Genomic DNA, 13,281 nt, shown 5'->3' with positions numbered 1-13,281 from the left:
TGTGACCTTAATTGCCTACCTTCTGTAAGCTGTTAGTGTCTTAACGACCGTTCCACAGGTGCATGTTCATTAATTGTTTATGGTTAATTGAACAAGAATGGGAAACAGTGTTTAAACTCTTTACAATGAAGATCTGTGAAGTTATCTTTGAAAGACAGGGTCCTGAAAAAGGGAAGTTTATTTTTTTGCTGAGTTTATACAGTGAGGTCCAAAAGTATTTGGACATTGAAAATGTGTTGTTGTTGCTTTGGCTCTGGATTTGAAATGTGTATTTGTGGGATACTTTCCTAAAACAATACATGTCCACTTCATGGAGTCCACTGTATGAAATTCATATTTTAATATATATACAGTGCATTCGGAAAGTATTCAGACCCCTTGACCTTTTCCACAATTTGTAACGTTACAGCCTTATTCTAAAATGGATAAAATTGTTGTTCCCCCTCATCAATCTACAAACAATACCACATAAAGAGAAAACAAAAACTGGTTTTTAGAAATGTTTGCAAATTTTTCTTCAAATGAAAACCAGAACCTTATTTGAATAAGTATTCATACCCTTTGCTATGAAACACGAAATTGAACTCAGGTGCATCCTGTTTTCACTGATCATCCTTAAGATGTTTCTACAACTTGATTGGAGTCCACCTGTGATACATTCAATTGATTGGACATGATTTGGAAAGGCACACACCTGTCTAAACCTGACCAATACCATCCCTACGGTGAAGCATGCTGGTGGCAGCATAAGCGTCAGGGACTGGGAGACTAGTCATGATCGAGGGAAAGCTGAACGGAGCAAAGTGCAGCGACGCTCCCCATCCAACCTGACAGAGCTTGAGAGGATCTGCGGAGAAGTGAGAGAAACTCCCCAAATACAGGTGTGCCAAGCTTCCAGCGTCATAACCAAGAAGACTCGAGGCTGTAATCACTGCCAAAGTAGCATCAACACAGTACTGAGTAAAAGGTCTGAATACTTATGTAAATGTGATATTTTATTTTGAAATGAAATTTGGACAAAATTCTAAAAACCTGTTTTTGCTTTGTCATAATGGGGTATTGTGTGTAGATTGATGACGAAGAAAATACGTTTTTTAGAATAATGCTATAATGTCACAAAATGTATAAAAAGTGAAGGGGTCTAAATACTTTCCAAATGCACTGTATGTATATAATTTATGTATATAAAATAGAATTTTATTGGTCACATACACGTGTTTAGCAGATGTTATTGCGGGTGTAGCGAAATGCTTGTGTTTCTAGCTCTGACAGTACCATGTATATATGTATATACAGTGGCTTGCGAAAGTATTCACCCCCCTTGGCATTTTTTCCTATTTGTTGCCTTACAACCTTGAAGTAAAATTGATTTTTGGGGGGTTTGTATCATTTGATTTACACAATATGCCTACCACTTTGAAGATACTAAATATTTTTTTAGGTTGAAACAAACAAGAAATAAGACAAGAAAAACAGAACTTGAGCGTGCATAACTGTTCACCCCCCCAAAGTCAATACTTTGTAGAACCACCTTTTGCAGCAATTACAGATGCAAGTATCTTGGGGTATGTCTCTATAAGCTTGGTACATCTAGCCACTGGGATGTTTGCCCATTCTTCAAGGCAAAACTGCTCCAGCCCCTTCAAGTTGGATGGGTTCCGCTGGTGTACAGCAATTTTTAAGTCATCCCACAGATTCTCAATTGGATTGAGGTCTGGGTTTTGACTAGGCCATTCCAAGACATTTAAATGTTTCCAAGAGACTTGCAGCTGGTCTTAAACCACTCAAGTGTTGCTTTAGCAGTATGCTTATGGTCATTGTCCTGCTGGAAGGTGAACCTCTGTCCCAGTCTCAAATCTCTGGAAGACTGTAACTGGTTTCCCTCAAGAATTTTCCTGTATTTAGTGCCATCCATCATTCCTTAAATTTTGACCAGCTTCCCAGTCCCTGCGGATGAAAAACATCCCCACAGCATGATGCTGCCACCACCATGCTTCACTGTGGGGATGGTGTTCTCGGGGTGATGAGAGGTGTTGGGTTTGTGCCAGACATAGCGTTTTCCTTGATGGCCAAAAAGCTACATTTTAGTCTCATCTGACGAGAGTACCTTCTTCCGTGTGTTTGGGGAGTCTCCCACATGCCTTTTAGCGAACACCAAATGTGTTTACATATGGCTTTTTTCTAGCCACTCTTCCGTAAAGCCCAGCTCTGTGGAGTGTACGGCTTAAAGTGGTCGTATCAGTTGTGTGGTCCTTGCCTGGTCAGTGAGTTTTGGTGGGCGGCCCTCTCTTGGCAGGTTTGTTGTGGTGCAATATTCTTTCCATTTTTCAATAATGGTTTTAATGGTGCTCCGTGGGATGTTCAAAGTTTCGGATATTTTTTTATAACCCAACCCTGATCTGTACTTCTCCACAACTTTGTCCCTGACCTGTTTGGAGAGCTCCTTGGTCTTCATGGTGCCCATTGCTTAGTGGTGTTCCGAACTGGTGTATATATACTGAGATCATGTGACAGATCATGCGACACTTAGATTCTACACAGGTGTACTTTATTTCACTATTTATGTGTTTTCTGAAGGTAATTGGTTGCACCAGATCTTATTTAGGGGCTTCATAGCAAAGGGGGTGAATACATATGCACTCACAACTTTTCACTTTTTTTTTCGTTTCACTTCAGCAATTATGACTATTTCGTGTATGTCCATTACATGAAATCCAAATAAAAAGGTTGTAATGCAACAAAATAGGAATGCCGCCAAAGGGGATGAATACTTTTGCAAAGTACAGTACCTATCATTCCAGGGTTTATCTTTATTTTTACTATTTTCTACATTGTAGAATAATAGTTAAGACATCAAAAGTATGAAATAGCACATATGGAGTCATGTGGTAACCAAAAAAGTGTTAAACAAATCAAAATATATTTTATTTTTGAAATTCTTCAAAGTAACCACTCTTTGCCTAGATGACAGCTTTGCACACTCTTGGCATTCTCTCAGCCAGATTAATGAGGTAGTCATCTGGAATGCATTTCAATTAAAAGGTGTGCCTTGGTAAAAGTTAATTTGTGGAATTTCTTTCCTTCCTAATGCGCTTGAGCCAATCAGTTGTGTTGTGACAAGGTAGGGGTGGTATACAGAAGATAGCCCTATTTGGTAAAAGACCAAGTCCATATTATGTCAAGAACAGCTCAAATGGAGCAAAGAGAAATGACAGCCCATGATTACTTTAAGACATGAAGGTCAGTCAATCCGGAAATTGTCAAGAACTTAGAAAGTTTCTTCAAGTGCAAGCGCTATGATGAAACTGGCTGTCATGAGAACCATCACAGGAACGGAAGACCCAGAGTTACCTGCAAAGGATAAGTTCATTAGAGTTACCTGCACGTCAGATTGCAGCCCAAATAAATGCTTCACAGAGTTTAAGTAACAGACACATCTCAATATCAACTGTTCAGAGGAGACTGCGTGACGTAGGACTTCAGGATCAAATTGCTGCAAAGAAACCACTAATAAAGAACACTAATAATAAGAAGAGACTTGCTTGGGCCAAGAAACATGAGCAATGGACATTAGACCTGTGGAAATCTGTCCTTTGGTCTGATGAGTCCAAATGTGCGATTTTTGGTTCCAACCGCCGTGTCTTTGTGAGACGCAGAGTAGGTGAAAGGATGATCTCCGCATGTGTGGTTCCCACCGTGAAGCATGGAAGAGGAGGTGTGATGGTGTGGGGGTGCGTTGTTGATGACACTGTCAGTGATTTATTTAGAATTCAAGGTACACTTAACCAGCATGCCTACCACAGCATTCTGCAGTGATTATTCCATCCCATCTGTTTTGTGCTTAGTGGGACAATCATTTGGTTTTCAACAGGACAATGACCCAACACACCTCCAGGATGTGTAAAGCTATTTGACCATGAAGAATGATGGAGTGCTACATTCGATGACCCGGCCTCCACAATCACCCGACCTCAACCCAATTGAGGTGGATTGGGATGAGTTAGACCGCAAAGTGAAGGAAAAGCAGCATATGTGGTAACTCCTTCAACACTGTTGGAAAAGCGTTCCTCATGAAGCTGGTTGAGAGAATGTTAAGAGTGTAAGAAGCTGCCATCAAGGCAAAGTGTGGCAACTTTGAAGAATCAGAAATATAAAATCTATTTTGATTTGTTAAAAACTTTTTCGGTTCATACATGATTCCATATGTGTTATTTCATAGTTTTGATGTCTTCACTATTATTCTACAATGTATAAAATAGTAGAAATAAAGAAAACCCCTTGAATGAGTAGGTGTGTCCAAACCTTTGACTGGTACTGTATATACATATATACAATGCATTCGGAAAGTATTTAGACCCCTTGACTTTTTCCTTATTCTAAAATAGATTAAATGTAAAAAAAAATCTCATCAATCTACACACAATAATCCGTAATGACAAAGCAAAAACAGGTTTTTAGACATTTTTGCAAATGTAAAATGACAACAATTGATATCAGATTTACATAAGTATTCAGGCTCTTTACTCAGTACTTTGTTAAGCACCTTTGGCAGTGATTACAGCCTCTATTCTCCTTGGGTTTGACACTACAAGCTTGGCGCACCTGTATTTGTGGAGTTTCTCCCATTGCTCTCTGCAGATCCTCTCAAGCACTGACAGGTTGGATGGGGAGCGTCGCTGCACAGCTATTTTCAGGTCTCTCCAGAGATGTTCAAGTCCGGGCTTACGCAGGGCCACTGAAGGAAATTCAGAGACTTGTCCCGAAACCACTCCTGCGTTGTCTTGGCTGTGTCTTTAGGGTCATTGTTCTGTTGGAAGGTGAATGTTCGCCCCAGTCTGTGGTCATGAGCACTCTAGAGAAGGTTTTCATCAAGGATCTCTCTGTACTTTGCTTCGTTCATCTTTCCCTTGATCTTGACTAGTCTGGCAGTCTCTGTCGCTGAAAAAACATCTCGAACAGCATGATGCAGCCACCACCATGCTTCACCGTTGGGATGGTGCCAGGTTTCCTCCAGACGTGACGCTTGGCATTCGACCAAACTTTCTTGGTTTCATCAGACCAGAGATTCTCGTTTCTCGTTTAGGCAAACTCCAAGCGGGCTGTCATGTGCCTTTTCTGAGGAGTGGCTTCTGTCTTGCCACTCTACCAAAAATTCCTGATTATTGGAGTGCTGTAGAGATGGTTGTCCTGGAAGCTTCTATCATCTCCACACAGGAACTCTGGAGCTCTGTCAGAGTGACCATCTGGTTCTTGGTCACCTCCCGGACCAAGGCCCTTCTCCCCCGATTGCTCAGTTTGGCCGGGCGGTCATCTCTAGGAAGAGTCTTGGTGGTTCCAAATTTCTTGCATTTAAGAGTGATGGAGGCCACTGTGTTCTTGGAGACCTTTTTGTTACACTTCCCCAGATCTGTGCCTCGACACAATCCTGCCTCGAACCTCTATGGACAATTCCTTCGACCTCATGGCTTGGTTTTTGCTCTGACATGCACTGTCAACTGTGGGACCTTATAAAGACAGGTGTGTGCCTTTCCAAATCATCTCCAATCCAAGTTGTTGAAACATCTCAAGGACGATCAATGAAAACTGAATGCACCGGAGTTCAATTTCGAGGGTCATAACAAAGGGTCTGAATAACTTATTTATGTTTTTTTTCTTCTACCTTTGCAAATATTTGTGATACATTTTAAACAAATACATTTCTGTCATTAAATAACCTCATGCCACAACTTGATAGTGAGCAAACACAATGATCTCTTTCATAGATTCTTTAAACAATAAAATCTAATTCACCTACATTTCTAAAAATAGATATATTCTTTTGGAATTAAACTCTTTATTGATTATTTGAATTTACTTTCTTCTCTTTTAGCGTGGCAGCAACAATTTAGCAGAGGTGCTGCGCCGATGCTTAATGAATGTAATGGAAACTTGTAATTTTTCTTATGTTACAAATGTAACATCTCTTTTGCGACTTCTGCTTTATGTTATTTCTTGCCATATCAAAAGGGAGCCGTTTGTTTATACTTTTCAACTGCTATTCTACTTTTTCTGCTGATAAATATTTCTGGATTTAAACTGTAGCACTGATAATAATGTGTTTCCACTAGTTATCCCTGCTCCAGACCAGCTTACTGTTGACTCAGTGGGCACCACATCAGCTGCTGTCAGCTGGAGCCAACCACCAGGATCGGACCAAACCCAACATCATTACCAGATCTCCTACCACTGTCCAGGGACAGAACCACACATCACTACCACATCTTCACCCAGCATCACTCTCTCTGACCTGCAATGTGGTACTCAGTACTCTGTCACTGTCTGCACTGTGCTGGAAAATGGAAAGCAAAGTCAACTGGTGTCAACAACCCTCACCACAAGTAAGGAAGTACCCTACTTAAGTATTATGTCTGGGAAAAAAATGGTTGCGTCAACTATAGTCAACATAATTTGTCAACGTATTGTGACATGGAATCTACGTGGAAAATACAGTGGATTTGAAAAAAGTTAACAAACTGTTGTTTTGATGGGAATGTCGGAGTGGCATAGACAAAACAATATATATATTTGATGGTGAATTCCCTGGATCTTTTCTTTTTCCTGATCTTCCTTTCTATTTCCAGAACCCTGTCTCATGGAGCTGTTGTCAAAGACTGGACTAGAAGTTCATTATGAAAACAAGCTGACGTTAAGTACTGTCCTTGAGATAAATGCTAATACTACATCAGATGAACCTCTTACCACTATGCAGTCACTTCCAGGGGCCTTCCTTAAGAAATTAATGATGGCAAATGTGAATGCTAGGAGTGTGACACTAAAAAGTGACACTGATGAGAGTGACTCTGATAACAGTTATGCGATTAATCCATTGGACCTGAGTACTGCCCTGTTTCTGTGTTCAGATGGGTTCCTCCAGCAGGAGATGACCCTTAAAATGTCCATGTGCCAGTTTGCTGTTCCTCTTCTGCTGCCCAACTGTGACACAGAACACAGCACTTTGATGCTGTGGGCCTTGAGGGACATAGTGAAGAAGTTTAGACTCTCTTCACAAGTAGACACAAAGTCCTTCAAAGAGGAGAGAATTATACTTTCAGACATTCCTATGGTGTCTTTTGTTAGGCTGGGAGAGAGCAACTTGTCCAAGTCTAATATGTTGAACAAACTGCTAAGTAATCCTGACACATTTGTCCATCATGATATGGACTGTGGTGATGTACCTCGGAAGATTTCAAATGGCCTAGTTGAAATCAGCTGGTACCTGCCATGTGGGAAAAGAAACATAGACAGGTTCACTAAGCCTGTGGCTTTTGCCAATCTCAGAGGAGACATCAGGTCCTTTAAGACACAGTTTTCCTTTCTGTGTCAAACATCAACAGCAATTTACATGTTTAGTGATGAATTAGAGACAGATTCTGAGGTTTTGAAAGACATAAACACAGAGTTATTTCTGGTTGTTAACTCTCAGAGAGAAACATTCACAGGAGACAAAGTAACACATGTAATAGAAAAGAAGGGGCGGAATGAAGCAGCATTTGTAAAAACCCTGCAGTCATCTGTGGGTGATGTAATTGAAAAATGCCAAAACAAATTGACAATTGAAAAAATGTCTGGTATTGCTCGTCAGATGGGGATTCTGGTTGATGAAGACCGTAATGAGTGTCAGAGTGCCAGGAAGATGGCAGACAAAATCACCAGCAGCATCACAGACACAGTGAAATTCAAAGACAAGCAGCTACCCTTACAAGGGAAAATCTGGAAAGAGCTTTCCCAGTTGGAGAAAGAGAGATGTAGACTGAGAAAAGCAGGAGGTCAAGAAATTGAACACTACAAGAGTTCTCTGAGGATAAAGGAGAAAGAGCTGAGAGAGAAGCAACAAAGATTTGATATGACAGAAGCAATGACAGATTTCATAATCTGCATGTCAAGTTCAGAAGTGGAGCGGACCTATTTCCTCAAATGGATGCGGATATATTTGGACAATCTGTCACGGCAGAATCTGTCTGGTTTGCAAGAAAAGTATAAAATGCATCAGGAAAAAGAATCTGCAGATAAAAAACACATTGCAGATGTGGATAGGCAAATATCTGACTGTTCCCTTGGACTTGAACACTTCCTGCGTGAGTTAGGCCAGTTATATGAAGCTACCTGCTCCCTCCCCGAAGACAGCCCTCAAAGGAAACAGATGGAGCATCTCCCTGGATTGTGTGCTCAGATGCTGTTGGATGGTTTCCCCATTGAGCTTGTGGATGGAGATGCATCAAATATCCCTCTGAAATGGATATCAGCTGTACTGACTCAGCTTCATACTCTTGTCCAATCCAACAGCAAGATCCGGGTGGTCACAGTTTTAGGGGTCCAAAGCACTGGGAAGTCCACTCTCCTCAACACCATGTTTGGGGTCCAGTTTGCTGTCAGCAGTGGAAGATGCACCAGAGGGGCCTTCATGCTACTGATAAAAGTCAACAAAGACCTCAAGGAGGAGCTGAAATGTGACTTCATCATGGTGATTGACACAGAGGGGTTGAAATCACCTGATTTGTCTCAACTAGATGATAGCCATGAACATGACAATGAACTGGCAACACTGGTGATTGGACTCAGTGATGTCACGATTGTCAACATCGCCATGGAGAACTCCACAGAGATGAAAGACATTCTACAGATTGTTGTTCATGCTTTTATCAGGATGAAGGAAGTGGGGAAGAAGCCAGTATGTCATTTTGTGCACCAGAATGTGCCTGACATGTCTGCTCATGACAACAACATGAGGGAGAGGAAGAAGTTGTTGGAACAGTTGAATGAAATGACCCACGCAGCAGCCAAAATGGAGAATAAAGAGGAAAACACAAAGTTCACTGACATGATGGAGTATGATCCAGACACAAGCAGCTGGTACATCCCAGGGCTCTGGAATGGGACTCCCCCTATGGTTCCAGTCAATGCTGGCTACAGTGAGGCTGTGTATGACTTCAAAAAGAGCTTGATGCAAGATTTAAAAAAATGCCAAAAAAATGATGATTTGACACTTTTCATGAAGTGGACACAAAACTTGTGGGAGTCTGTTAAATTTGAGAACTTCATCTTCAGTTTCAGAAACAGCTTGGTTGCAGATGCATACTCCAGATTATGCTCTGAGTACAATGGTTGGGAATGGATATTCCAGAAGGAGATGTACAACTGGATGATTGCTGCTGAAACCAAAATTTCAAATTTTGGCATGACAGTTCTTAATCCCCAGATCACCATAAGTTATATGCTTAATAACCTGATGGGAGAAGCATCGGAGAAGCTGTCAGTGGGGAAAAAGGAAATCCAAAACAATCTAATTACATACTTTAAAAAGCAAGATGGCCATGTCAATCTGGTGGAAAAATACAGGGAAGAATTTGTGGCCAGTGCCAAAACACTGAAACGAGAGACAGAAAACACAGTGAGTAACACTCTACATGGAGCTGTTGAAATCAAAGAGGGAATGGCCAAACTAGATGACATCAAGCGTTCACAAGCAAAAACACTAGAAAAAAAAGTGCTGGCTTTGCTGAAAACTTGTAGACAGAACAAATCTGTCCTATCTGATGAGGCACTCAGAGAAGAGTTTGAAAGTATGTGGAAGGAAACTCTGTCTGAGATCAAATTCAGAGGACTCACAAGAGGAGATGTTGCTCAGGATGCCTTCAGCATTTTACGTGACCATTTATCTACGAGGTCGGGTTATGTCAATAATATGTTGGTTGAAAACAGCTTGGTTAATTATGGGAAGATACCATTTATTGTAGAGTCAGTGGATTGGTGGCAGAAGACTAAAGGCTTTGTGATGCACTTGAATAGAGCCCATAGCAGGATGAAACTGCAAGAGTTGTGTGATTACATCATAACGCAGTGTCAGGACTTTATAACCCAGAAGGTGGAAAGCAAAACAGATTACCATGCCACTTACATCAAAGAGCTGCTTGAAATAATTGATGAAACATCGCAACAAAACATCAAACGTAAAGTTAGTGAGGAATGTGAGGTTAAGCTGAAGTTGCACATCTGTGGCAGAGCAGCAAGAACATTTCAAAAGAAACATGATGATTTCATTTCAGTCAACGACCCCCGAAAATGTCTGGAACAGTCTAAGAACAAGTACCTTACTGACTTCATAGACTTGTTTCATAACCGAGATCAGTGCGAAAAGAAAGCTGAGGAGTTCACAAAGCTCTTACAGCCAGCTGTACAGGAATATGTGTCCAAAATGATTGGTCCTGATGTGGTTGATGAAGTGAAGACCGGTAAAGGGTCACAGGATTACAGCACACGGACGTTCTTCCAGTTCTCCATTTTGAAACAACTCCTGACTGATGGAGAATATGAGAAATATGAAGGGTACATGAACCATTATGAAAAGTTTGTGAAGGACTGGCTGTTAGACCGAATTGCCCAACAACTCTCAAAGGACAGCTGTCTGGAGAAATTGGAGAAGAAACATCTTTCAGAGATAGTCAAGATAATCACTGCAGCAATTTCAAACATCAGAAATACAACAAGCACTGTAAAAGACATCAATACATTTATTCAGAACATGTGTTGTGCCCTTGGAGAGAAGCTTGTCTTCCCCAAGGATGGTCTGGATTCAATCATGACTCTGAACTACTCTGAAAAGACGGAAGAGTTTGCTGACTACCTAACAGATTGTGTGAGAGAAATGGATCTGTCACTGGCAGCTGAGTACGATAAGGGAGGAGACATTGAAAAGAGACTCAGATCTCTGCCATTCAAGCCTCAGGACAAGATGTTCACCAGTCTGTTTGGCTGTGGGGAGGTATGTCCCTTCTGCAAAGCACCATGTGAAGCAGGAGGTAAGGAGCATACCAAACACTTCACCTCCATTCACCGTTCAAAAGGCCTTAGCGCTTGGAGGTACAAAAATACAAAGGTGCTAGTTATTAACATGTGTTCATCTCTTGTGATAAGTGGCCTTTCATTTTACATATCCTCAACAGCAAAAGAACCTTATCCCTACAAGGACTACCAGAAATATTACCCTGACTGGAACATAGATGGAGATTCCAGTATGGAGGCTACAGACTACTGGAAGTATGTGATGGCTACATTCAATGAGAGAATTGCTAAAGACACAGATGCACTCCCTGCAGACATCCCAGAGGACTGGACGGCATTAACACCTGAGGATGCATTGAAGAGCTTGAAAAAGTCATTCAACATTGAAGATTAGTATAAAACTAGCAATAACAACTCTAGTTGTCCACATCCAACCGTTCAAGGATGTCAGACATGACAACCAGAAATAACTCTCATGACATGGCTATATCACAGAAATCAATATATGTGAAATAATGTACAGATCTGGCAATACCCAATTCAATTTGAAAAGGAGAAACTATGGCACGACAAGTTATTTCAGATACTTTGATAAATTATATGAACTTGGCAATTTACAGATCTGATGTTCCATAATGAAATGGCTAACACTGAGTTTTATGGTAAAGGAATACAATATAATCAAGTAATACAAAAATATATATAATGTCCATGTAAGTAAAGCATTTTAAGTTAATTCAGAAATCATAGAAAAGTCAACGTGAACACCAACAGGTTAACCAACAGATGGAGTGTTTTACTGATAATGTCCATAAATAAACACAATACACAGGTAACTAAGGATCTAGTCTAGATAAACACAATACACAGGTAACTAAGGAGCTAGTCTAGATAAACACAATACACAGGTAACTAAGGATCTAGTCAAGATAAACACAATACACAGGTAACTAAGGATCTAGTCTAGATAAACACAATACACAGGTAACTAAGGAGCTAGTGTAACCGATGTGAAACGCTATTAGCGCGCACCACGCTAACTAGCTAGCCATTTCACATCGGTTACTCTAGTCTAGATAAACACAATACACAGGTAAATAAGGAGCTAGTCTGGCATTGATTATTTATTTTCAATTATAATAATTATTTTCTCATTTACTTTGCCATCTAACCTATATGGCTTGATCACAGATGAATGATTAGAAGGGCTGCATGGTTCAGTGGTAAACAGTTGATCACAGATTAATGATTAGAAGGGCTGCATGGTTCAGTGGTAAACAGTTGATCACAGATTAATGATTAGAAGGGCTGTATGGTTCAGTGGTAAACAGTTGATCACAGATTAATGATTAGAAGGGCTGTATGGTTCAGTGGTAAACAGTTGATCACAGATTAATGATTAGAAGGGCTGTATGGTTCAGTGGTAAACAGTTGATCACAGATTAATGATTAGAAGGGCTGTATGGTTCAGTGGTAAACAGTTGGCTTTTGTTTCAGTTATTTTACGTTTTAAATGTTCATCTTATTGTAATTTTTTTGGTTGAGAATATGCACGTGTTGTTTCATATACAGGTATTACACATGTATTGGTCTTTTAAATAATTTACTTCAAGAATGATTACTAAGTAGACTTAAAATAAAATTGTTTTTAGTTGATTGCTCCTTCTAATAGTGATTTGTTCAATGACTTCATTGCTTTGAACACATTAGTTTGTATAAAGTATACTTCATAATCAGTTACCATCAGTATGTAACTTCATTAATACTCTTCAGGTATGCTTGATGTATACAGTATGTTCTGAAGTACTGCTTAGTGACCATCAGTAATGTAACTTCATTAATACTCTTCAGGTATGCTTGAGTGTATACAGTATGTTCTGCAGTACTGCTTAGTGACCATCAGTAATGTAACTTCATTAATACTCTTCAGGTATGCTTGATGTATACAGTATGTTCTGAAGTACTGCTTAGTGACCATCAGTAATGTAACTTCATTAATATTCTTCAGGTATACTTGATGTATACAGTATGTTCTGAAGTAATGCTTAGTGACCATCAGTAATGTAACTTCATTAATACTCTTCAGGTATGCTTGATGTATACAGTATGTTCTGAAGTACTGCACTCTGTTGTTTTGGATGCTAATGATTATGATGGTATTGATGATGGTGATGAGTGTTTTTGTTGATAATGGTGATTATAAATGTAGCTGTTGATGAAGGTTATATTGTTGATGAGAGTTTTGCTTTTTGGTGTTGATAATTATGTTTTTTTTGTTGATGATGATGATGATAATGCCAATTTTCTCTTTGAGATTTGTTGATGTTGGTGATTTTATTTTTATAGTTGATGATGTGAGATTGAACTCTCGAGAGCCTGCAGTACATGGCTTTCAGTTGACTAAACTATCACCATGATAAAGACAAAAAAAACAATTTTGTTGTACTGTTCAAATATATTGTT

The 13,281-nt window shown here is 39.9% G+C and overlaps 1 protein-coding gene across 2 annotated transcripts in view; it reads left to right on the top strand.

The window, feature by feature from the left end:
- The window catches only part of LOC106598885 (interferon-induced very large GTPase 1), a 157,144-nt gene extending 144,101 nt beyond the window's left edge, over positions 1–13,043 (top strand). For both annotated transcript variants that reach the window (XM_045722990.1, XM_045722991.1), the window contains 2 exons: positions 6,108–6,377; positions 6,621–13,043. In XM_045722990.1, coding sequence (XP_045578946.1) covers positions 6,108–6,377; positions 6,621–11,212 — 4,862 coding nt within the window. In that variant the 3' untranslated portion in view covers positions 11,213–13,043. The remainder of the gene's footprint in view (positions 1–6,107; positions 6,378–6,620) is intronic.
- The last annotated feature ends 238 nt before the right edge of the window (positions 13,044–13,281 follow it).

This window comes from Salmo salar, chromosome ssa08 (assembly GCF_905237065.1).
Source record: "Salmo salar chromosome ssa08, Ssal_v3.1, whole genome shotgun sequence".
Taxonomy (NCBI): Eukaryota; Metazoa; Chordata; class Actinopteri; order Salmoniformes; family Salmonidae; genus Salmo; species Salmo salar.
This window is presented reverse-complemented; position numbering and strand designations above follow the sequence as displayed.